The sequence below is a fragment of the Spea bombifrons genome, chromosome 2 (genome assembly GCF_027358695.1).
Source record: "Spea bombifrons isolate aSpeBom1 chromosome 2, aSpeBom1.2.pri, whole genome shotgun sequence".
NCBI lineage: Eukaryota > Metazoa > Chordata > Amphibia > Anura > Pelobatidae > Spea > Spea bombifrons.
Genome location: NC_071088.1, coordinates 74,800,788 through 74,825,017, shown reverse-complemented (window position 1 = coordinate 74,825,017; position 24,230 = coordinate 74,800,788). Strand labels below are relative to the sequence as shown.

At 40.0% G+C, this 24,230-nt stretch overlaps 1 protein-coding gene across 1 annotated transcript in view; it reads left to right on the top strand.

Annotated features, from left to right (window-relative positions):
- The first annotated feature begins 5,308 nt into the window (after positions 1 to 5,308).
- MMP28 (matrix metallopeptidase 28) overlaps positions 5,309 to 24,230 on the top strand; it is a 29,291-nt gene continuing 10,369 nt past the window's right edge. Inside the window, exons 1-3 of the mRNA XM_053454826.1 lie at positions 5,309 to 5,836; positions 12,498 to 12,574; positions 16,023 to 16,195. Of these exons, the coding sequence (XP_053310801.1) occupies positions 5,738 to 5,836; positions 12,498 to 12,574; positions 16,023 to 16,195 (349 nt within the window). The 5' untranslated portion in view covers positions 5,309 to 5,737. The remainder of the gene's footprint in view (positions 5,837 to 12,497; positions 12,575 to 16,022; positions 16,196 to 24,230) is intronic.

Here is a 24,230-nt window from a genome sequence, read left to right as displayed (position 1 = left end):
ACTTAAAATTTACATTAACATTCTTATTTTGTTATGATGTAATAAAAAACAATATTTTCAAAGTACAAGAACCCAAACACAATATTTATGAAACAAAATAACCCCAAACATTCTGAAAAGAGGTGGACTATTACTGTTCAAGAAACTTTGCCCCAGCACTTTGCACTTTGCACCCAGCACTTTGCACCCAGCACTTTGCACCCAGCACTTTGCACCCAGCCCTGGCACTTTGCACCCAGCACTTTGCACCCAGCACTTTGCCCCAGCCCTGGCACTTTGCACCCAGCACTTTGCACCCAGCACTTTGCACCCAGCCCTGGCACTTTGCACCCAGCACTTTGCACCCAGCACTTTGCCCCAGCCCTGGCACTTTGCATCCAGCACTTTGCACCCAGCATTCAGCACTTTGCACCAGCACTTTGCACTTTGCACCCAGCCCTGGCACTTTGCACCCAGCACTTTGCACCCAGCCCTGGCACTTTGCACCCAGCACTGGCACTTTGCACCCAGCACTTTGCACTGTGCCCCTGCACCCAGTCTCTAACTCTGCCCTGCACCCAGCCCTGCCCCCACATTCTGCCCTGCCCCCACACTCACACTCTGCCCTGCACCCACTCTGCCCTGCACCCACACTCACACCCTGCCCTGCATCCCCACCCCCACTCTGCCCTGCACCCAGTCTCCCACTCTGCTCTGCACCCACACTCACACCCTGCATCCCCACCCCCACTCTGCCCTGCACCCAGTCTCCTGCCCTGCACCCCCCACCCCCACTCTGCCCTGCACCCCCACCCCCACTCTGCCCTGCACCCCCACCCCCACTCTGCCCTGCACCCACACTCACGAACCGCTCTGTGCGAATGGAGCCACTCGCACAGAGCGAACCGCTCTGTGCGAATGGAGCCACTCGCACAGAGCGAACCGCTCTGTGCGAATGGAGCCACTCGCACAGAGCGAACCGCTCTGTGCGAATGGAGCCACTCGCACAGAGCGAACCGCTCTGTGCGAATGGAGCCACTCGCACAGAGCGAACCGCTCTGTGCGAATGGAGCCACTCGCACAGAGCGAACCGCTCTGTGCGAATGGCGCCACTCGCACAGAGCGAACCGCTCTGTGCGAATGGAGCCACTCGCACAGAGCGAACCGCTCTGTGCGAGTGGAGCCACTCGCACAGAGCGAACCGCTCTGTGCGAGTGGCTCCATTCGCACAGAGCGATTCGCTCTGTGCGAGTGGCTCTGTGCGATCCGTGCACATAGACATGAAGAATACTTACCTCCGGAACGCGTCACATCCGTCACGTAGCTAAAAGAAGGCGGAGACTGCAGAGCGTGTAGCAGAAGCGGGGAACGCTCGCGGAGGTAAGTAAAAGGAGCCGAGTGCTCCAACAACGAATTGATCACTCGATTAATCGATAACGGAAATCGTTATCGATGATTTCCGTTATCGATTATTATCGATTTTATCGATTCGTTGTTTCAGCTCTAATAATGTGTTTCACTCACAAAGGTAATAAATAAAGGAGGCCCATCAAACAGAGGTAGTTCTGTACTATTTAAGAACAAACACACACTATTAATCTGTTTTATGTTTATTGATTACATCTGTCTCTGTTTTTTAGGGCTGCAACTAACGATTATTTTAATAATCGATTAGTTGGCCGATTATTTTTTCGATTAATCGATTAATCGGATAAAAAAAAACAATATGCAAATTTTTCGTTTATTTAAAATAATTTAATGAACTGGATGTTAAAAAACAACTTAAAATTTACATTAACATTCTTATTTTGTTATGATGTAATAAAAAACAATATTTTCAAAGTACAAGAACCCAAACACAATATTTATGAAACAAAATAACCCCAAACATTCTGAAAAGAGGTGGACTATTACTGTTCAAGAAACTTTGCCCCAGCCCTGGCACTTTGCACCCAGCACTTTGCCCCAGAACTTTGCACCCAGCACTTTGCACCCAGCACTTTGCCCCAGCCCTGGCACTTTGCACCCAGCAAGCACTTTGCACCCAGCACTTTGCACCCAGCCCTGGCACTTTGCACCCAGCACTTTGCACCCAGCACTTTGCCCCAGCCCTGGCACTTTGCACCCAGCACTTTGCCCCAGCCCTGGCACTTTGCACCCAGCAAGCACTTTGCACCAGCACTTTGCACTTTGCACCCAGCCCTGGCACTTTGCAGCCAGCCCTGGCACTTTGTACCCAGCACTGGCACTTTGCACCCAGCACTTTGCACTGTGCCCCTGCACCCAGTCTCCAACTCTGCCCTGCACCCAGCCCTGCCCCCACATTCTGCCCTGCCCCCACACTCACACTCTGCCCTGCACCCACTCTGCCCTGCACCCACACTCACACCCTGCCCTGCATCCCCACCCCCACTCTGCCCTGCACCCAGTCTCCCACTCACACCCTGCATCCCCACTCACACCCTGCATCCCCACCCCCACTCTGCCCTGCACCCAGTCTCCTGCCCTGCACCCCCCACCCCCACTCTGCCCTGCACCCCCACCCCCACTCTGCCCTGCACCCACACTCACACCCTGCATCCCCTGAAACCCCACCCCCACCCCACCGTGGACCCCCACCCCCGCGAACCGCTCTGTGCGAATGGAGCCACTCGCACAGAGCGAACCGCTCTGTGCGAATGGAGCCACTCGCACAGAGCGAACCGCTCTGTGCGAATGGAGCCACTCGCACAGAGCGAACCGCTCTGTGCGAATGGAGCCACTCGCACAGAGCGAATCGCTCTGTGCGAGTGGCTCCATTCGCACAGAGCGATTCGCTCTGTGCGATCTGTGCACATAGACATGAAGAATACTTACCTCCGGAACGCGTCACATCCGTCACGTAGCTAGAAGGCGGAGACTGCAGAGCGTGTAGCAGAAGCGGGGAACGCTCGCGGAGGTAAGTAAAAGGAGCCGAGTGCTCCAACAACGAATCGATCACTCGATTAATCGATAACGGAAATCGTCGACAACGATTTCCGTTATCGATTATTATCGATTTTATCGATTCGTTGTTTCAGCCCTACTGTTTTTCGAAGCATCCGAAATTTGTAACGGAAGGAGAATGCAAAATACGCCTTACTCCCTCTGGTGTTTTTTGAATGAACTTTATTTACAACGTCTCCGGGAAGAATAGAGATCGGTGCCGAGAATGACGTGGGCGTAATCGCGTCAATACGCGGTTACGCGATGACGCGACGCCAATACACGGCTACGTGACGACGTGACTACCCCGAACACAGCTGTGAGAACGCTACCGGGACTCTTTATAAGTTGAAGGTTTTGAGGATCCGGACTTACAGATTACCCATTTGATTACACTTACTTTTTCTCCTGAAGAAGCCAACGGAGCTTGGCGAAATGCGTTGAGACCGAGTTCTTATTTCAATTTGGATATCTTCGATCTGTTGGACGTTTTTACATTGTGCTTTTGCATAACATTCCGGTTATGCCAACTTCTTTGTGAGTTTTATGAGCTCTTTTCTTTATTAAATATAGTTTCATAATACTGCACCATTTGTGGTTTCTTCATTTGCATTCCAGATATTCAGAAGAACTACCTCTGTTTGATGGGCCTCCTTTATTTATTACCTTTGTGGTTATATATCACTCATACTAATGTTCGTACCTATTACACTATTGTATTTTACTTTTTTCTTTACATGTTTATGCGCCCCAACCTTTGATATATTCGTTGTTGTACACTTTGTGAGTAGTGTTATTTTTGGGAGCTGCAGACCTTATAAGGGTATTTACATTTATATTTATCACGTGAAGGTGTTTTCTTTTGTTTCATTAAGTCTACTGGTCCCCAACATTTCTGATGGGGGGCCCTGGCTTTTTGTGAAATATGCTGACACCCATCACCTGCAGCTTGTGTTGTATCTGTTTAGAAGGATATGATGAGATGGTGGTTCATTATCACATACTTGCCAAAATAAATGGTGCAGTGAGTGTGTGCAATCCCCTCATATCCTCCCATATTTAGGCAACATCCATGCCAAACTGCACATCGTCCCAATACAATCATCAGTCCCTTTGGTGGGGTGATTATAGTGGAGAAATTATTGTTATATAATCTGCAGAATTGGCACAGGCAGACTGACTGTGCTGGGCAGAGTTGGCACAGGCAGACTCTTTCAAGGGCAGAGATGTACCATGTCAACGTCTGGCTTAGTGTATAGTGATGGGGGTTATGCTGCAATACTGTCAATATCTGGCTCGGTGTATTGTGATGGGAGTTATGCTGTGCCACCATCAATGTCTGACTCAGTACACAGTGATAAGAGTTATGCTGTACCATATCTGTTCCGTAAATGTAAAATTAATTTATAATTTTTTTTTCAGATTCCTATTTTTTTCCAGTTGACAGTTTACAATTTGTGAAATAAATATTCTTGCCAACATTCATTTTTATATATATATATTGTATATGTAGCATTTTATAATTGCCCCCCTACTATGGTCCCTGTCCCCCCCTAAATATGAAAGCTGGAGAAGCCACTGAGGTCACTGCAAGCATTGATATTTTGCTCTGAAGATCTGAGGGCAAGATGGCGGCGCTTGTGTTCACGTCACCTCTTTTGTCCTGTGTACCCACTGTACAATGCTATGGAATATGGCGCTATAAAAAACAATAAATAACATGAATGGCTAAAGGCTGGGTTAGCAGGAAGGATGTAAAGATGACTAGAATGTTTAATACAACAATGCTTTGGGGGGTAATTCACTAAATTGGCACATTTGCCAAGCAGTATGGGCTGAGCTGTCTCTGTACAGTGCATAATGAAATGAGAAGACTGGAGAAAACTCACATGTCTGACTATACATTATACAGGGCCAGCCATGCATTTCTTGCAGCAGAACCTCAATGAAGTTGGATCTTCTAATACATAGTGAAGTAAAGGAGATGAAACACAACTGTCTCTTTAGTGTGGTGTTTTTTTCAAAACAAAATGATTCCATGTACCACAACTTTTGAGTTCGCAAGCAAACTGCAATGACATCATCAATTTAAATTTTCATAGTAACCATTTGCTGGGTCTGCCCAACCAGCCTAAGAATGTCCCTGTCTCCATCAAGCAGATCGGTAAATCATGTAGGTCCTCCCCTGTCAACTACCTTTTTACCTTGTCTGGTGATCATTTTCCAGCCTTGAGTATTACACAGTATGATTCACTAAGCAAGCATTGCAGAAGCTGTTTTCCTGTGAGTATCCAGCCTCTGGGTGATGAGCAGCTTACTCATAAACCCCTCCTGTCCAGGGAGGCGCCTGCATTACAGAATAGAGCTTAGTTAGATGCATTTGCTGAACAGAGAAGCTGCTGCTTACACACTGCAGCCTGCACCCTGTAGCTCATCTCCCCAGTGTTACCTACTATACAGCTGTGCACATCAAATAAGAAACATGTGTTTCAATGGATTTCGAACTTTTAAGTGATTCTGTGGAAAAGGATACTATAATAATTTTTCTAGCTGAAATCTACACATGGGTTTCAAAGCCTAAAACTCATCTCATCAAAGAGAAGCTGGGTCAAGTTGAATGCTGCTGAAGGACATCAAGCCACCAAGGACCTGGAAAGATCAATTACCAAATACACTGGTGGGTTTGGACTACATGCTCATAATATACTCTGCAGATGAGTGTACGGGTGTGATGGTCATCAACAGAGGATTTGAAGTATATTTGTGAATAAAAGGAGCATCTCTGAGAGGCAAGATGTCAGTCCAGATTTACTCCCTGCTTCTCCAGTTTGCCATCATTGGTTTTGGTGTCACAGCTTATCCTGCCACAGAGGATCTCTTACACACTGCAGAGGTAAGGCTGACTCATGGGTATAATTGAGTACTTTTACTGATTACATTATTATTATTATTAATGTTTAATAATTATTAAGTACCTGCCTCTCATCACCAACACTGGTGAACAGTGTAAGGTCCATAAAACAGCCATATAAAGCTGTTGGGAGTTAATCAGTTTGGTGATAAAACATAGAGGGCGAGTCAAGAGCTAAAATGGGGTGTTGAGAAGAGTTGAAGTGTACTAGGGTGAAAGTGGGGCAAGGAATGTATCTTAACTGCATGAAGATGCTGTGTGTGTGAACTCTCAGGCTTTCTGCCCCAGTCTCAGGGTGAATGAGCAAATTCTCATGGACATACAGTCATGATAACAGCATTTAAAGGGTTGAAATTTCTACTTGTATGCAGGTGATTCAATTTGGAAATTGTTACCTTCTGCCAAGTTATAATAGTTTACATAAGCACCCTTACTAGAAGCACTGGGTTTTTAAAATTAGCAAGCCATTAACAGCAGGGTCTTTGCAATGAACTATTAAGTAGTTAATTTTTAGTGTATCAGGATCAGCGCATTCCAAAATTTCCAAGATACAGACTATATGATTGGAAAGGGATTCATTTTTAACCAGCACCAAGTTTGCCTTATTTTCCAGAATCTATATAAAAAGTAACATTATGTTTTGCTAATACCGTAATTCCTGTTTTCATATTAAAGATTGTGCCAACAAGTATAATGCATTTGGCTACATATGTATACACTTCTAACAAAATATAGTGCTTTTCCTGGAATTTTGGGTATAATTTATGGATTTTACCATATATTCTAGACAAAGCAGATGTGTGTAGAATCTATCAGAGGTTGGGTGTGACTGATTTCCAGCTGTTTGAGTTAAAGTTACAATGTACACAATTTTCATTGAAACATTCCTGTGCTGCGGATTATGCTGAGAGCCAGCAATGCAAACCCGCAATCCGCATTCTACGATAACAATGGCATTAAGTGCAACCTCCTGTTACTGTCCAGCGTGGCTTTTTAGCTTAAGGCTTTATTCAAATAACAAGGCACTTTGGGGGTAGGGTTTCCAAGGGTCTTGTTCTTGTAACATCTAAGTCCATCTTGAATAAAAGGTAAGCTTTACAGTCATGAAAAGAAAGTAGAGTAATTGGGCAAAGCGACTTTAAAAAAAAAAATACAATGTTCCGTAGAATCCAACTGATTTTTTTTAACATTATTGTTTTTAAAAATCTTGACTTTTAAGTATTTTCAAATGCTAGCAAGTGACATAAAAGAGTTGACGTCCTTTAGTAAAGAAACGTGCTGACCATGCCATATATTCAATAAGAATATGTTTTAATGTGTAAGACCCCATCATAGCATCCTCTCTTCTCCCAGTGTCTCCGTGTTATAGTAGAGCCCTCCAGCTCTCATGATACCCATCTTGAAAACAATGCAGCAGTATTCAAGGTAGGGAAGGGGGACGCACATCACTGTGCAATTGTTGAAGCCCCCAGGGCCCTTCCAGATGCAAGAAGTACCCACTCGATGGCAGGCCTGTTAAATCCTTTTCCTAAGCTAAAATTATATTATATTGGTGATCCTCACATAACTGGATCCTTTGTGTGTCCATTCTTTAGGTTCTACTTCCCTTCTGGAAATATATGTTGGACAGAGCTGGACAGTGTCCATATTGTATGTGGCCACCTGCAAAATGTTAGTTGATGACTTTAGTTGGACAATTTATTGAGTTTGTCCTTCAGCCTGCAAGTTGCTAGCTCTACCCTGTCTTTAGCATTCGAACATCCTAGATTTCAGATTTTGTCAGATGTTATTACCTTAATGAATTTCGCCAATATCCATGCATATCTGTACTTTAAATCTGACACGTGAGTGTAATATACTGGGAAAATCATTTTAGTAGTCCTAGAATTTGTCCAGAGCAGCCATTTTATCTCCTGTGGGCGTACCTGAAGATTTGTTACCATTTCATGTAGACATCAATATGCACATAGTTTAGTCCAGCAAAGCTTCCGTGCAGACTAATGAGCTTTACAAACAAGTCATTATAATGTACAAAACAGGAAATGGGTACAATTGTATGGGAAATATGCTGATTATTCCTCTCAGCACAGTGAAGTCCTTTATTACGGAGTGGAAGAGGCATCACTCCATACAGATATTACCCAAACAAAGCAGGAAACCAGTCCAGGATGTCTGAATCCAACAATGACATTTATAAAATCTGTAAAGATTTTGAGTCACACATCAGACAAAGCCATGCATGAGTGTTCATGCGTACAAAAGACTTTATGAAAGAATAAAGGAAACATTTAAACGGGACAGGGTATTTTTGGCAGACGCACATATACATGCTTATACCAACATACACTTATTCACTCACACGCAGCAACGTTATTGCTGAGGAGCTCTACAATACATTACTAGTAAACAGTCTGTTTCTTAAACAAGAAAACTGGGGTTCAGTTGAATGATTTGGGTCTCAAGGAAGCTTTTTTGCAGGTTAATTTACTGGTACTGAATACCCTAAGCTATTTCAACATTATAATACAAAGTATATACTTATTATGATCTTCTCTCTTCTTTATACTGCATAGGTTGCATTACAATGTTGAGGTTATGTTGCAAGGGTGAATTGTAAGCTAACGGTGTACAAGAGAGGACAGGTAGCTGTGATCTGCAAAGGCTTATATGAATACATAGGGATCTGACCAATATAAAAAATACAATGAAATCCCCCTATTTCCCCCATACTCTAGACAATACATACAACACCAATGCTATTTGAAATTGGCAGGATGTAGTTATAGATAGCAAGGTATATGTATGTATATAAACCTACCTCCCAAGTGTTCCTGTTAAGGAGGGACAATTCATCATAAAATGCTAATCCTAAAACCACAATAAAAGCAAGAAATGTGTTATATTTAAATTGGGTTAATTTACCGGTAATACTTGATTCTTCTTCCAAGTATGTGTATACTGCTACACTTATCAATTGGTCACATTGTCACATAAAAAGTATTCGGAAAGCTCTCCTCTCTCAACACACCCCGACCTAAACACCACTTTGACAATTTCAAATGTTGGACAAATGACTGCATTTGCTACAAGACGGTTTTACTTCATGGCATTTCTCATTCTGTATAGTCTCCAGGTCATCTTACAAGGAGACAGAAGGGATTGTCTCTACAGACGTTCTAGAGAACAATTATTCATGGGAAAGGAGTAATATTTCCACAGATGCCACTGTGTGTGGAACATAATTCCATGCATGCAGCTGTCCAAAACAATATTTTCTGGAACTGACATAAATGAATTAAAAGTGTTGTTCTGTTAGCCGATTGCTACTATAACTATACATTCTCTCACAAGTCCAAATGTGGTCTGCATATGAATTATAAGAAAACAATAAATAATAGCCAAAATCCACAGTATTCACTGGGTACTCAGTGATTTGAGAAGCTGAAACCTGATGAAGCTGAGAGGAAACTTGTGTAGGACTACTGAGCTCACCCAAGATGACCCTCTTATTGTGTTCTCTACAGCTCAAATCAGATGAGCTCTAGTGTTGAGTTGGTGGTAAGTTCAGCTGCTTGGGGCAACTTTCCATGAACATGCAGCTGAACACAACCAGTTCCCCTGGGCAAACCCATCTGGTTTACTACTCAATTCCCTGGTAGATGGACACAGTTTAAAATTAGTGAACATTTCAGCTACATTGTGGGAGCTACAGTTTGACAAAGTGACTTATTAATGCTGAATATTAATGCATAATAAGATTATCTAGTAAAGCACATATGCAGATAAAGTACGGTGAAGACAGAAAAAAAAAAAGTATCCATGATGTTATTTTACGGCCCTCAGTGTGAAACATAACGCAGTTTTGTACTATAGTTAGTATAAGTAAAAAAAAAAAGTGACTCTAGTACAATGGCTTGTGCAATATTCAACTTGTTGCTATAGTGATATGACCACTTTTTAAACTTTGCATCAGAATCACTTTATCCACAACCCCCTGTGAATCTATTCAACGATACATCTAATGCATAAACTTTACAATTCTGTGTGGTTTGTGGCTTTGAGAACATTGGACATAAATGGTGTAGTGCTTTGTTCCCAAAGTAAAAAAATAATAATATGCCTTAAGCATTTACAGCGGTCTCAATTTATATATACTTTTTATCAGTGAAGACAGATTTATTTTTACATGTATTGGTTGCACTCATTGGAAGCAGGATAGTGTGAAATAAATCAGCTGGGAGCTTCTATTTTTCTGTTCATTGATAACATTCACGCTGTGCTTTATATCCTATCCACACAGTCCGGTACTAATCTGCCCCCTCGTTGTATAGCAGAAAGGAATCCTTTCATGTTATGAATCAGTTTGGCATGGATTAAGGATCCTCTACTGCTGCCTTTTCGTTCCTACGAAGAAAGGAATATGAATCATTCCTCTGTTTTCAGCATTGAATACAGAGGCTGGTTGCATGCGGGGTTTCAGCGACATCACTTACTAAGCCATTGTATTCAGTTGTGTATCATCACAGCAGTATATGCAGTATATGTGATGGACAGAGGGACACTAGATTTAGGGAGTATGGTTAGAGGCGTCCCAAGGGGCCGGAGCTTCACAAAGACTTTTTATGTGACTGTGATCTACTGATAACCATCTCTGAGGCATTTAAAAGAATAATGTGTGGTGTATGCACAATTGAATATATAAACACATTATTTGTTGGTTTTTGACATGTTTTTGTGGCTTTTAGGGTTGTAGAGCAACGTGATTCATTCATACCCAGCAAACATTCTGCATACCAACCAGCATTTCCCATTGCCGAAAGATCACTCTTAATTTAGGAGTGTGGTTAGAGCTGTGGTTTGGGCTTGGGGTTATCACCACTTTTTACTTATTGTTGCGACCAATCTATGCCGACTTATGAGACGTTTCTAGGAGATGTAATGTATGTTTCTTAAAATGAAAACGATTTTGGTACTTTTCCAAGTAGCTCTACCATGCATGGTACATACTGGCAGCTGACTAGGAACCCCAGGTGTGCCTGGATATCTGACGCCACGTGTAAATGGTTTTTAAAACACACTATGTTTCTACTAAGTTTTCAAATTTCCATATATGTATGTCTGGGAAATTAAGAAATGGCTTATGTTGAGAGACATTGAGAGCCATCAAGCACAGATTGGTACAACATTGCAAGCCTCTTCTTGCATAAACCTGAAATAAAAGTACATGCTAACAGTGTAGATCACTGTGATAAACTCATACCCAGCAAACGCTATGACCTAATATTAGCCTCATGTGGGAAGAAGACTAACTGGTGTGCTATAGACATGCCTGAGAACTTGCAGGGTGGGGTGGAATGACATCACACTAAACAACCTGGCCAAACATGTCTTTTACCCATCCTAGTGGAGAGACTCTGGGAAAAACCTGTCGAGATCCCAGGTATGCATACATACACACCACTGAATACTGTTGGCCTGTATTCAATTGCCATTGACGCTCTATAAAATAGAATTTTTTTTCTAGAAGCCGGATGCCCACGTAGTCCTCTGAAGCTGAACCTCATCCTCGTCTTCTAAAGTTTCTATTGTATTTCAGTGTATCATGTATGTGTATCACATGTGTATGTAAATGGTCCTTGTCAATATCAAAAATCAGAGCGTGCGATAAGATGACTAACTAAGGTTTTGTAAAAATACATATGAGACCTGGTTTCCAGAGGAAATTCTTTCCTTTGTTTCACTTAAATAGCAAAACAAGAAAATTATATTGAATTGTTTTTTTAGCCCCTTGATTACTCGTCTCTCCATCTCACAGGAAAGGTCTTATTTCCTCTGTCTCTACCAATATCCTGATATGTGGTTGGCAAGACTACTGTGGTCAACAGGGTTTATAATACAGATCTGACAAATATAAACCCTTTGCATTTACTATTTATCTCTTTATCAGAAACAACATAAGAAAAATATTTGGAGTGTAGTAGAAGTGGTGGGGAACCTGTGCTTGGTAGAAGTCCTTTTGTGGTGAACAATGCCCCATAGGTACAGAAGACAAACCTTGTCACAAACATTGACACCCCCAAGAGGACACCCAAATATGGTTGTGTATAATTTCATATCAACTTTGGTTGATACCTACAAACATTTGATGTGTCTATGTGAAGATGGACACCCTTGTTTTAGGGGGTGTGGGTGTGGTTAGAGGTGTGGCCAGGGGGTTGGACGTTTTGACCAATTGACAGCTCTTTAATGCAACTGAGTAAAGGATTTAGTTTAAGCCCAGTTCTTCTGTTTCTACAAACGCTGAGTTCCTCAAAAAATCTGGCATTAGGTAAAAAGGACTAAAGAGGGACTGTCCTTAAAGAGGTATGATTGTGAAAAAAAGATGTCAGACGAGCTAATGCCAGAAGCAAAGTTGGCTGTAGGATCCATTTAGTTGCTTTGGGCAGACAGTTCATAACACTTGTTCTAGAACGTGTGGTACTACCTCTCTTTACTAAATTATTAGATCTTCTGTTCTGATTTGTATATTTGTAATAACATGACTTGACTTTGGACAATTAAATAAAACACAATTTATACATCTATATAGTAAGAAAATATATACTTTATAATTATCTTTTCCTCTGTTTAATACATGTTCTAGGTGTTTCTGGAGAAGTATGGCTACATTAAAGAAGAAAAAAAGGATGCAAGTAAGGCAGAACTTGCTGTAGCATTAAGGTAATGACATCATGTTTTTATATTATGTAAATGAATTTCATAAATTAAATGTTTGTTTTCTGTTTATATATAAATTTTCAGCCCACCATAAGCAGCATAAAGAATCATTGGCGGCACATCAAAAATTAAAAAACAAAATTATATGAATAAAACAAAAACTAATAATAAAATTGTTTGCGGGCAGTGGCGTCCTCCAGTTCAATAGTTCAGCATACAGGTTTTTTTCTTACAGCTTTTTCCCATTTATTGGCTTCTGCAGAGCGCAGGGGTTGGCCGTTGCTGGTCTACCTAAGTCTTCTGACAGTAAGCAGAACCGATTCCTGCTTGGATCGCGTATACTTGTCTTTTAAAATTTAGCGCTAGATTTTTACCAACAGTTTACTTGTCATATTGCGTCAATGAGTTGCGTCATAATGGTTAAGGTCATTGAAATTATCAAGTGCAGCTTTAACTCTGAGGAACCCTGATAATCCCCCCCCTGTACTAATTACCAAAATTCCCATGGTGGCATTACTCCCCCCCCCCACTACTCCACACTATGAGCTACTATCTGAAATATAACGACTTTGTTAATCATTGCTGCGAATACATCCATCCATCATTTACATTCCTCTGGACTGAGCATGGGATCCGCTTCACATTACTTCACGGCCATTATCTGTTTCTTCCAATCAGTCCTGTCCTATCAGTTCTCTATGTCTTTGAGGCTAGTCTGTCTCTTCTGTTTATACTGCGCTCTGAATTCCAGTCTTTAATTCTCCTGGTCTCAAGCATCTCAGACTCCATTTTGTAGACACCTTTGTTATTTTTTTTCATAGTTGTAATTTTTTTTCTTCTGGTGTCAATAAAATGAAGAAAGAATCATTTGGAAACATGTGTAACAGTTTACGACATTTTGCCAGCTCTGGTAATTGCATATATTCTAGTGGTTATTATATTATTTATTTTGACAAAAATGGGGAGCTAAAAATTAAATTATGGGTTAATTTTACCTTTTTATTTATTTTTTTTGCAATTGTACCATTATATCATTTGATGTTTGCTTTGAACTAGGCGTACATGGATAGCCTGTACTAAAAAATATAGATTTCCCTCGCTTAACGGCCGACCAGCATTTCAAAAGGATTCCACATGCTTTAGAGCTTTAATTACTAAGTGCAGTATTAGAAACCTAATTCCTAGTATGGTTGAATGGCCAAACCCTTCCCAGAAATAATTATTTAATCATGTAAAATATTGCCTCAGTCAGAACTTTAGCCTGGAATACTTGTCATGTGACACTGATCAGTTGTCGCCATGGAAACGCAAAAAGCTTCTTAAAAGTTTCTGTGTTGGTTTTCTTTCAGAAGAAAGAATACAATGCCAGACCTGCTATGGTAGATTAGTTTAGCACACTAGAGCGTGGTTAATGGAACAAGACTCACTTTTATAAAGTTCTCTTGAATAAACGCATACATGGCAAACTGTAGCATATATATTTTAATTAAAGAACTAAATGTAAGGGTGATATATGGAAAATAGGAGAGGATGCCATGTACTATGAATATGATCAATGAACAATAAAGTACTATGCACACCCTTTGTAGAAAACAAAATTACTTATTGCTTACAGAATGCCAGCATTTTAACATGCCTAAGAGACATGCCTGCGCCTATCATTTTGTTGTTGGCCCCGATGAAGAACTTTTGGTCAAAACGTTGGCATTATGTAAATGATACAAAATTTAGTATTTTTGTTTTACGTATAACAGTTTGTGTTCGTTGTATTTATATTTTTACTGGATTTCAATAGAGGTTAATCATCAGCTTGGTGCATCTCTGCCTTACTAGTTTTTGGTGTGCTTACCCCTATTTTCTCCTTGCCTATATAAATATGAACCAGTCTGAAGTTGTGAAATAAAGCAGGACTAACATTATTTAAAATATATATATATATATATATATATATACTAAAGTTCCTACAAGAAGATTTATGCTTTGTCCAGAGTTAAACCTTAGATCTTAGAGAAGACATACATCTGTCAGAATAAAGGTGCTTTTCAATCAGCAGCTGGTGGTGTGTGTGGGCAGACAGAGGAGATATTTAATAAGGGTTCATGTACTGATAAGGTAATATCTTCACAGAATTTCCCTGTATTTAGTGCCATCCATCATTCCTTCAATCCTGACCAGTTTCCCAGTCCCTGCTGATGAAAAACATCCCTACAACAATATGCTGCAACCCCCATGCTTCACTGTGTGGATGGTGTTCTCGGGTCATGAGCGTTGTTCAGACATTGCGTTTTACTTGATTGCCAAAAAGTTCAATTTTAGTCTCATCTGACCAGAGTACATTCTTCCATATGTTTGGGGAGTCTCCCACATGTCGTTTGGAGAACAGCAAACATGTTTGCTTATTTTTTGTAAAGCAATGGCTTTTTTCTGGCCACTTTTCCATAAAGCCCGGCACTGTCGAGTGTACAGATTAAATTGGTCATATGGACAGATACTCCAATCTCCGCTATGGAGCTTTGCAGTTCCTTCAGAGTTATCTTTGGACTCTTTCTTGCCTCTCTGATTAATGCCCTTCTTGCCTGGCCTGTGAGTTTTGGTGGGTGGCCTTCTCTTGGCAGGTTTTTTGTGGTGTCATATTCTTTCATTTCTTAATAATGGATTTAATGGTGCTCAGTGGGATGTTCAAAATAGTTTTATAACCTATTCCTGATCTGTACTTGGTCTGCTCAGTGGACTGTATATTGTTTCAAAGAAAGAAGAAAACAAACTAACTATAGGGACATTTATTATTTAAAACTAACTTTAAGACATAGGACCTTAAAACTCCAATTTCAAGTTATGTTTTGCCAGGTAGAGCATTGTATCTTAAAAGGGAAAGTGAGAATGATTAGGTTTCCTACATAATGCCCAAAAGCTTATGGTAGATTGTGAATTGTGAACATCCTTTCCTTTTTCACCATGGTATTGTATAGAATATCTAAATTGGCTCAGACAAAGTGTGAAATTATAAAAATATGTGGGCAAAAGGTTTATAACCCATAGAAAAGTTGGTGGTGTGCAAAAAAAAAAATTTTTAGCTTTGTTTTGATTTAGTGTAGAAATGCATACTTTTTTAAAGAAAAATCTACTTTTTTATTAGATTAAAAATATGATTTGTTTTTAAATAACTTTAATGCAAACTGTAGATCACCAGCTGGAAGCTACCTTATGTCTAGCTCTTTATTTACTTTATATTACCATTCAAGCCAACCATCTATAAACTTACAATTGGTAGCATAGGTGGTGGAACTGATATGGGACTTTCCTCCAGGGCCACCAAGCTCCTGAAATGTCTAATTTATTTTCTTCTCTTTAATCTGTACAATTAGCGCTGTAGATACTTAATTACTCTCACATTTTTCCCATTTTCCAAAATTCATATAACTTCAGAATTTACTTTACTGTTGAATTTTAGAGATTTCCAGAGGTTGTCTAACCTTCCAGTCAGTGGGGATCTAGATGCCACCACATTATTTCAGATGACTGTCCCACGTTGTGGTATGAAGGATACAGGCCACATGCAATGGATGGACCAATTCAACAGACCCCTTTCCGTTCAACAACGCAGTAGACGGTACACAAGCAAAAGTAAGTGAGTAACATTCAGTGCCCCTCAGCAAATAAAGGTAGACAATTATATTATGGATATGTATTCTAAGCATCACTAGGAATGACATGTACAGCTTTACAAGATTATTTCTTGATAAGTACTTGGTAGAAGTATGTCTTTAAGCATAAGTATAAGGAATGAGAATGTAGCTTTATTGGTCCAAGAGAAGAAGGAGTCTCTAGTTGTGAAGGGGATTAATATAAAGTAATAACGAATAGGAAGTATGGATACAGGAGACTCACTGGGACACTGGGTTATTTGACCCAAGGTGAGTGTAACCAAATTAATAGTGGATCTTATTACAAAAGTTTGTACTGTGTTTTAAAACCACAATCTTGGTTTGTTGAAGATATTGATATATTTCAATTTCTTGTTTTTTGGGGTCAAGTGTGTTTATGTCACCCTTTACAATTAATACACTGCAGGAGATGTGTTTGGCCAACTACTGAGCAATAGTGCACATACAAAATTCCAGCCTGGCTCGAGCAAGGGTTTTTTCAATAGCATCACTTTCTTGCCGGTGATCAGCAGCCTCAAGTAGTTTTGGCCAGTAAAAGAATGCATATTAAAGTATTTGTAATGGTTGGGTTGTATGGGACATTAGACTATCCCTTTAAATAATTTGGCTTATTCCAAGATATAACGCCTACCCCTTGTATCATTGGCAAAAGACATGCCTTTCCTTTGAGACTTTGTAATTTATATAACACAAATATTATATGGATCCAGTACAGATCCCTGAGGTACCTTGCTACTACCAAGACTTTCCTCAAAATATTTATCATTAACTATATTTTAATTATTTTATCATCCAATTCATTTTTTAATCTACCTTCCAGCCTGGTAAAGTCTGTTAGTTACTTAGTAAAGAAAAAAATACTGTTTAGGATATTGCATTTAACATTTCGTTTCCTTCAACATGGATTCCATTAGTTTTTCACCTGCTGACAAAAGTCTTACTAGTATGTATGTAGTTGAAGGTTTGCAAACTACTCCTTTCAATAGTGACTGGTTAAATAATTATATTAACTGTTTTATCAGAGGACACCTAAGACCTTTAATAAAGTTGCATGTTTTTCTTTTTTTTTTCTTTTGGGGGGGATACACCCACAGTTATCGGGCCCAATATGATGCTTCTTAATGGCTAATAATAATAATCAGGGTAGACTTGGTTGATTGGGCTTTGCCAACAAGCAAAAATACAAGCAGGCCAGATGTAGTTAACTAGGGCTCCATTCTGCTGGTTGATTACGAATTAAATTCTAACTACAATTAAGACTCTGGTGTCCATATGTTGGAAGCCCTGGTCTCAATATCCTAAGAATATTGAAATGACTAGGAAAATCAAATGTTTTAGATGGAGGTCCATGACGTTTCTTGCTTTCAGAAAAAAAAATGGAATAGAACATAAAAAAAAGTCTTTACAGAGACCAACATATGTCCATGGCACATCCAGTGTATTTTCATAACCTTTTTAACATGTGTTTGGTGGGTTGACAGGAAACACATATATGTCTGTTAAAGAAGAACAGTGCTTGTTTCAGCATAATACTCAATGACCCAAAGCCAGCAATGTCATAAATGGTCAAATAGCAACACGCATTCAAGCTATTAGAGTGCCACAGAACAGGTTCCCAAGGGACTTTATTTAAACCAGGTTTCCATCTGTCATCCAGATAGCATTGCACACTTCTGCAACATGTTGTCTTTGTAGCTTCTTAAGGCACTGTTTCTTTTTAAAAGTAGCAGTGCTAGACTAAAAGTTCAGGGCACACAGTATTTCACAGATGGTCTATGTTACAGTTCTAAACAGTCATAGGCATCTATTGATAAGAACAATTCTGATGCAAAGTGCTAAATGTGAGGCAGTCCTCTTAAGCATTCCATTGATTTCCATGGTGAATGCTTTTTAGAAATATGAATCATTGGCGTTTTGTAACTTTGCTGTTAAAGAAAATGAAATAAAATTTGTAAACATAGAAACATAGAAAGTGATGGCAGATAAGAACCATTAGGCCCATCCAGTCTGCCCAACCTCTGAGTACTTTCCTTGGTCCCTGTCCTTATCCTATATCTAGCTTAGCCTTATGCTTGCTTAAAGGTGTTCACTGTACTAACATCTACCACTTCTGCTGGAAGGTTATTCCATACATCCACTACCCTTTCCGTAAAGTAATATTCCCTTTTGTTACCTTTAAACCGTTGCCCCTCTAGCTTGGTGAGCTTCTTACACCAAGTCTTCTATGTGGCACAGTGTCAAAGGCCTTACTGAAATCCAGATACGTAATGTCTACTGCACCACCTTGATCGATTACTTTAGTCACCCAATCAAAAAAATCAATAAGGTTCGTTTGGCATGATCTTCCTGAGGAAAACCCATGTTGTTTTTGATCTTGAAACCCATGTGACTTCAGATGTTCAACAATCCTGTCCTTTAACATAGTTTCCATTAATTTCCCCCCTACAGATGTAAGACTAACTGGCCTGTAGTTGCCCGACTCCTCCCTACTGCCTTTTTGTGAATGGGCACAACATTCGCTAATTTCCAATCCCCTGGGACGACTCCCGTTACCAATGATTTGTTAAATAAATCTGTTAACCGTTTTGCTAGTACACTACCAAAGCTCTTTTAATAACTAGGGGTGTATCCCATCAGGCCCCATCGACTTATTTGTCTTTACCCTAGACAACTGAAGTAGAACCTCTGTGACTCACATGTGACTCATTTTTTCCTGAGGTCCCTTTCCCTCATTTTCATCTGTAAAAACTGAACAGAAATTCATTGAGGCAGTCAGCTAAACCTTTATCCTCTTCTACATACATTCCTTCTTTTGTTTTTAATCTAACTAATCATTGTTTTACTTTCCTTTTCTCATTTATATATCTAAAAGATGTTTTATCTCCCTTTTTTACTGACAGGGCAATTCTCTCTTCTGCATGTGATTTGGCAGCTCTTATAACTTCCTTTGCTTCTTTCTGGCTTATCTTATAGATCTGCTATCTTCAATAATACAACTTTTAAATAATCACATTTCTCTTGGACTCCATTTAAATTGCCCCAGTCTGATAATGACTCCTCTACACATATTCTCATTTTAGAAAAGTCAGCTTAGATCCCAAACTTTCACCTACAGAAATATCTGTTAACAAATCTCCATTTGTGAACACTAAATCCAATATGGCCTCCTTATGAGTTGGTTCCTCAACTACTTGTTTTAAAGATAATCCTCCGGGCACAACCAGCTACTTTGGTTTCCCAGTTCACATCAGGAAGATTAAAGTCACCCATCTAGTTATTCTACTTGTCCAGGGCGTCCTACCCGAGTTAATTTACTTTTGCCAAATTGTAATGTAACCCAAACTGACTCTATGCTCTCCTCACCAACTTGTGTTAAATTTGATTATATGTTATTTTTCTCATATAGGGCCACCCCTACCCATTCTTGCCCTTTCTGCTTTTCTATATAAAGAGTACCCCGTTATTGATATGTCCCAGTCATTTTTCTCATTATACAATGTCTCAGTAACATTCTCAGTTGCCACTACTGTTACAAGTTCGTGTATCTTATTCCCTAAACTGCGAGCATTTGCATGCATGACCTTTAGCTTGTCATTTAACAAGCTGCAATCGATTTCTGTCCTTGTTTTGTGGGGCAAAATATATGCTTCTCCCTATTATCTGTATAGACCAAGCCCCCAGATCCACCCACCTGGTTAAATCGCCTTCCCTTTCTATACTGTCTAGCCCGGTATTTATTCCCCCCCCATTCCTAGTTTAACATCTCCTTCAACCGTGTAGCCATTCTTTCCCCAAGCACATTGGGCCCTCTTGCATTCAGGTGCAATTCATCGTGACTATCGTACCCCAAAGCAAAATCAGCCCAGTGCTCTAAAAACCCAAAGCCCTCCTTCTTACACCAAAACTTCAGCCATGCATTTAGCTGCCTAATCTCCCGCTGCCTTTCTGGTGTAGCGCATGGCACAGGTAGTATCTCTGAGAATACTATCTTGGAGGTCAGTGGAGACAGTAGGGAGAATCAGCCAGCACAGACTGACCTGGTGCACCCCTGCTATTCAGAGCACTGTGGTATGGTGCAGCCAGTGCACCTGCCTAGGCTTGGCTCTTGTTGTAGATGCAGTTACCGCTGCAGATCTCATGTGGGCCACACCTCGATATCCGGCAGGCCACATTTGGCCGTGGGCTGTATGTTGGATGCCCCTAGATTAAGAGATTTAGAAGAAGGGTATTTTATTTTCATAATGGTGTTCTAGGCACATGCTATTCTGTTTCTATACACTTTTAGGGCTGTAGAACACTGTAATACACTCATACCCTGCAAATATTTTCATCTCCTAGAAGAGAAGGGCATCGGGGGGGGGGGGGTGGAAGTATTTCAATGCAAAAGAAGAACTGTCTTAATAAGGACACTTGGAAGGCATGTGCTGGCAGGGGAGAAAAAAAGGTAACAATTGCCCTGATTTGCATGCAATAAATTGCAAGAATCTGTCTTTAGTGTACAAAACATATATATGAGAATATAAAAACATTTTTTTTTGGCCAGAAACAGCTTAAAATATGTGTATTTTCCGTTTGCATTTACTGTGTTATTTTGGCCTCGCACCACACCTGCTTTTAGACCTGGATAACACTTCCCACACCCTAAGGCTTGGCAGCTCACAAAAATGCCAAGAATTTTATCTGAAGGCCTCTGAAGATCCCAGGTGTCTGTGGTGATGAATGTACAGTAATCATTATCTCAGTGTGAGGAAATGGGTGGATTCAGTTATTGCATTCATCTGCTTGTTATTCCTGCTCAGTAAAGGATTTTACATATGATATGAAAGCAATTTGAAGTAGATTCTAATTACACATTGGTTCTAGGCTCCCCAAAAATTACCCTATGCAATAAAAGGAAACACATTTTGAAAGGGGCTGATACTTTAGCTGAGAAATATGGCTTTTTGTTTGACTTTGGTTGGGGTTCTGTCACCTGTGCTTTTTCAGATCAGCTTATACAAGACAAAAGGACTTCTTATCTCCATATCTTTAATTCTCTCTGGTATTTCTTTCCATTTAACGTAGACTAATTCTTTTTGTTTTGTTAGCTAAAAACAACTTCAAAGTAAAGAACACATAATTATATCTCTTTCTATAAACTGAAGAATGAGCGTATCTGAAATCATTTTGTGAAGGTGGAATGTTGTTCATGTGGCCTCAGTGAACTAATTGAGATACTTGGTTAAGTGGTCTTGCTTCTCCAAGCCTTGTGCGCTTTGGGGCTGTTCTATTACTGTTACTCGCCCTTCTGAAGCAAACTTAAAGCGTAAAGAAGCTTGAGAATACTCAAGCTTCTTTTGGAAGATCTGAGCAGTTGGTTGCCTGAGCTTGTTTTGACATGATTTCTAATTGTCAAGTTATTCACCTAAAATAACACAATGGTTATACTGAGTCAGACATTTTTTTATATTCCTTTGCTGTGCTATGTTACAACTGGTGAATTTGGCATATCATGACGTTCCTTGCCAAAGATGAATATTTCAACTGAGTTTGATAATATTTTCTTGGTGACCACTGGACCAAGTCCCAAGTTCATGGAGCTACTTTTGCAGGTTTTTATACTCTTGTACGTACAATGAGGAATATTCACTTTCCTACTTAATTATTCCTTATGAAGCGCCATTACTAGCAAGTTCGTCCAACAAGAAGGTCTGGCCCTGTATAATGTATAATGACATTTTCAAGAATCTTAACTAATTTGACTATATATATATATATATTATACTGAGCTCACTGCAGTTGGCTCTTCACAACGTATAGTGAAGTCAAGGAGCCAGAACTCTCCTGCATACTCTCCTGTTGAAGCTCCCTTTAGTAGCTAGGCCCCTAGGCTTTTTCACATGACTGACTTGATGGGTGATTATCCCTTACCATATGTTACTTGTATGGTACTAAGTAGCATTAAAAAGTTTTACGTATTCTTGCTCATCTTGCATATCTGTAGTTGTTCCTTGTGTGCTGCACACTTGTCAAGTTTGGTTTCCAGTATGACTGTAACCATATTCAGCCTTTATGTTTTTAATCTTAGGCTTAAACTGGGTTTTGCTCAACTGAAATTATTCTAGGCAATGATTGTTCTTTGATTTGATTGTTCCTGGAGATGTCTGATTAGGAAGGCAGAAGGTAGAAGGTTTCCGTGTCTAGACTTACAGGGCAGGAATGCAGAGGCAGGCTGAGTGTGGTTTTGTGATAATGGTAACTCTCACATAAAAACCTGGGAACAATTAGTGTGTGTGTATTAGTGTGTGTGTTTTAATGTGTGTGTGTATAAGACTGCGGTTGTATGAATAGGAAAGAAAATACTTTTTATTTAAAACAACTTTGTCAATTTGCCAAATCCAGCATTATCCAATACACTAAACAAAAGAGAGAGCCACTATGCTAACTTCCTTTTACCAGGAATAGTAATTATCTGCACAATTTAACCCACCCTCCATTAAATTATTCTTAATTTGTAAATGTTATTCTCATGTTTGCCTTTATAAGGGTTGGTAAGCAGATGGAGCACTGGCATGCGATGTTAGAACCACCTGTATTTTTTTCATTTTAATTTTTTTACTTTTTTAAACTTTATTGAAACAGAGGTGTAATTTGTTTCCACACACATTCTCAATTCTCAAGCACCTTAGGGTTAAATAAAGCACAAGTTGCTGTTGTTTTTCAGCTAAATCATTTCTAGCTTCTAGTGTGAATGCAAGAAGTGAATATGCAGGTTGGACATTGTGTTCAGTTTATGTAAATTTGCTGCTGCAAATCCTCCTTGATTACCAACTCGCATTCTCTCGACTGAATAGAATAGACTCAAATGTGACAACTTAGTAATGAACGAGTTAATATTTAGAGAAAGTTTTGGCTTCACAGATACTAACTTTCCCTGTTAAGAATAGGAAGAGATTAGTTTGTTTTTATACCCCACCCAATTGAAAGGTCACAGTAATTGACCATTTGGAGAAATTTATCACAACGCTATTTTTATACAGCGAGTCTTTGCTAGTTTTCTATTAGTCTGACCAGATATTGGAAGAAATTCAGGAGACTTTTACTTTCATTTGAGGAAGTGAAGTGAAAATATACAAGAATATCTGAACATGCTTTATGTGCACATATTTATGAAGCATGGTTAATGATATATATATATATATATATATATATATGTGTAAATGGGTGAAGCCATATTAGTCCAGTAGACGCGATGTCCCACTCATTCAATAGAGAATTTGTGAGGTCAGACACTGATGTTGGACCTGAAGTCCTGGCTCTCAAGCTCCATTCCAGTTCATCCCAAAGGTGTTGAATGGGGTTGAGGTCAGGGCTCTCTGTAGGCCAGTCAAGTTCATCCAACCATGTCTTTATAGACCTTGCATTGTGCACTGGGCCACAGTCCCCTTCAGTATACCAAGACATTTTGGACAATGCTATGCTTCCAACTTTGTGGGAACAGTTTGGGGAAGGCATTTTCTATTCCAGCATGACTGTGCACGCACATAGCCTTAATCTCATTAAACACCTTTGGGATAAACTGGAATGAGATTACGAGCCAGGCCTTCTCGTCCAACATCAGTGCCTGACCTCACAAATGCTCTACTGGATGAACGGGCAGAAATCTCCGAAATCATGTGGAAAACCTTCCCAGAAGAGTGGTAGCCGTTATAGCTGCAAGAAGGGAACTACCTCATATTAATATCTATGTGTCTAGATGTGATGTCATAAAAGTCTCTGTTGGTGTAGTGGTCAGGTGTCCCGATACTTTTGTCCATGTGTACATGTGTTTATGCCACTAAGGAGCCTTAAGATTTTTTACAAGTTCCTTTAAAAGTAAATTGGTATAGAACACCATACAGGTCTACTGTCACTTAGAAACCAGTGACAAAGGATACCACTTGGAAGCGTGATTGTGCAGTACTACATGGTTTAATCATCAGCAAAGGGAAACACTGAGAATTGTTCCACTTCTA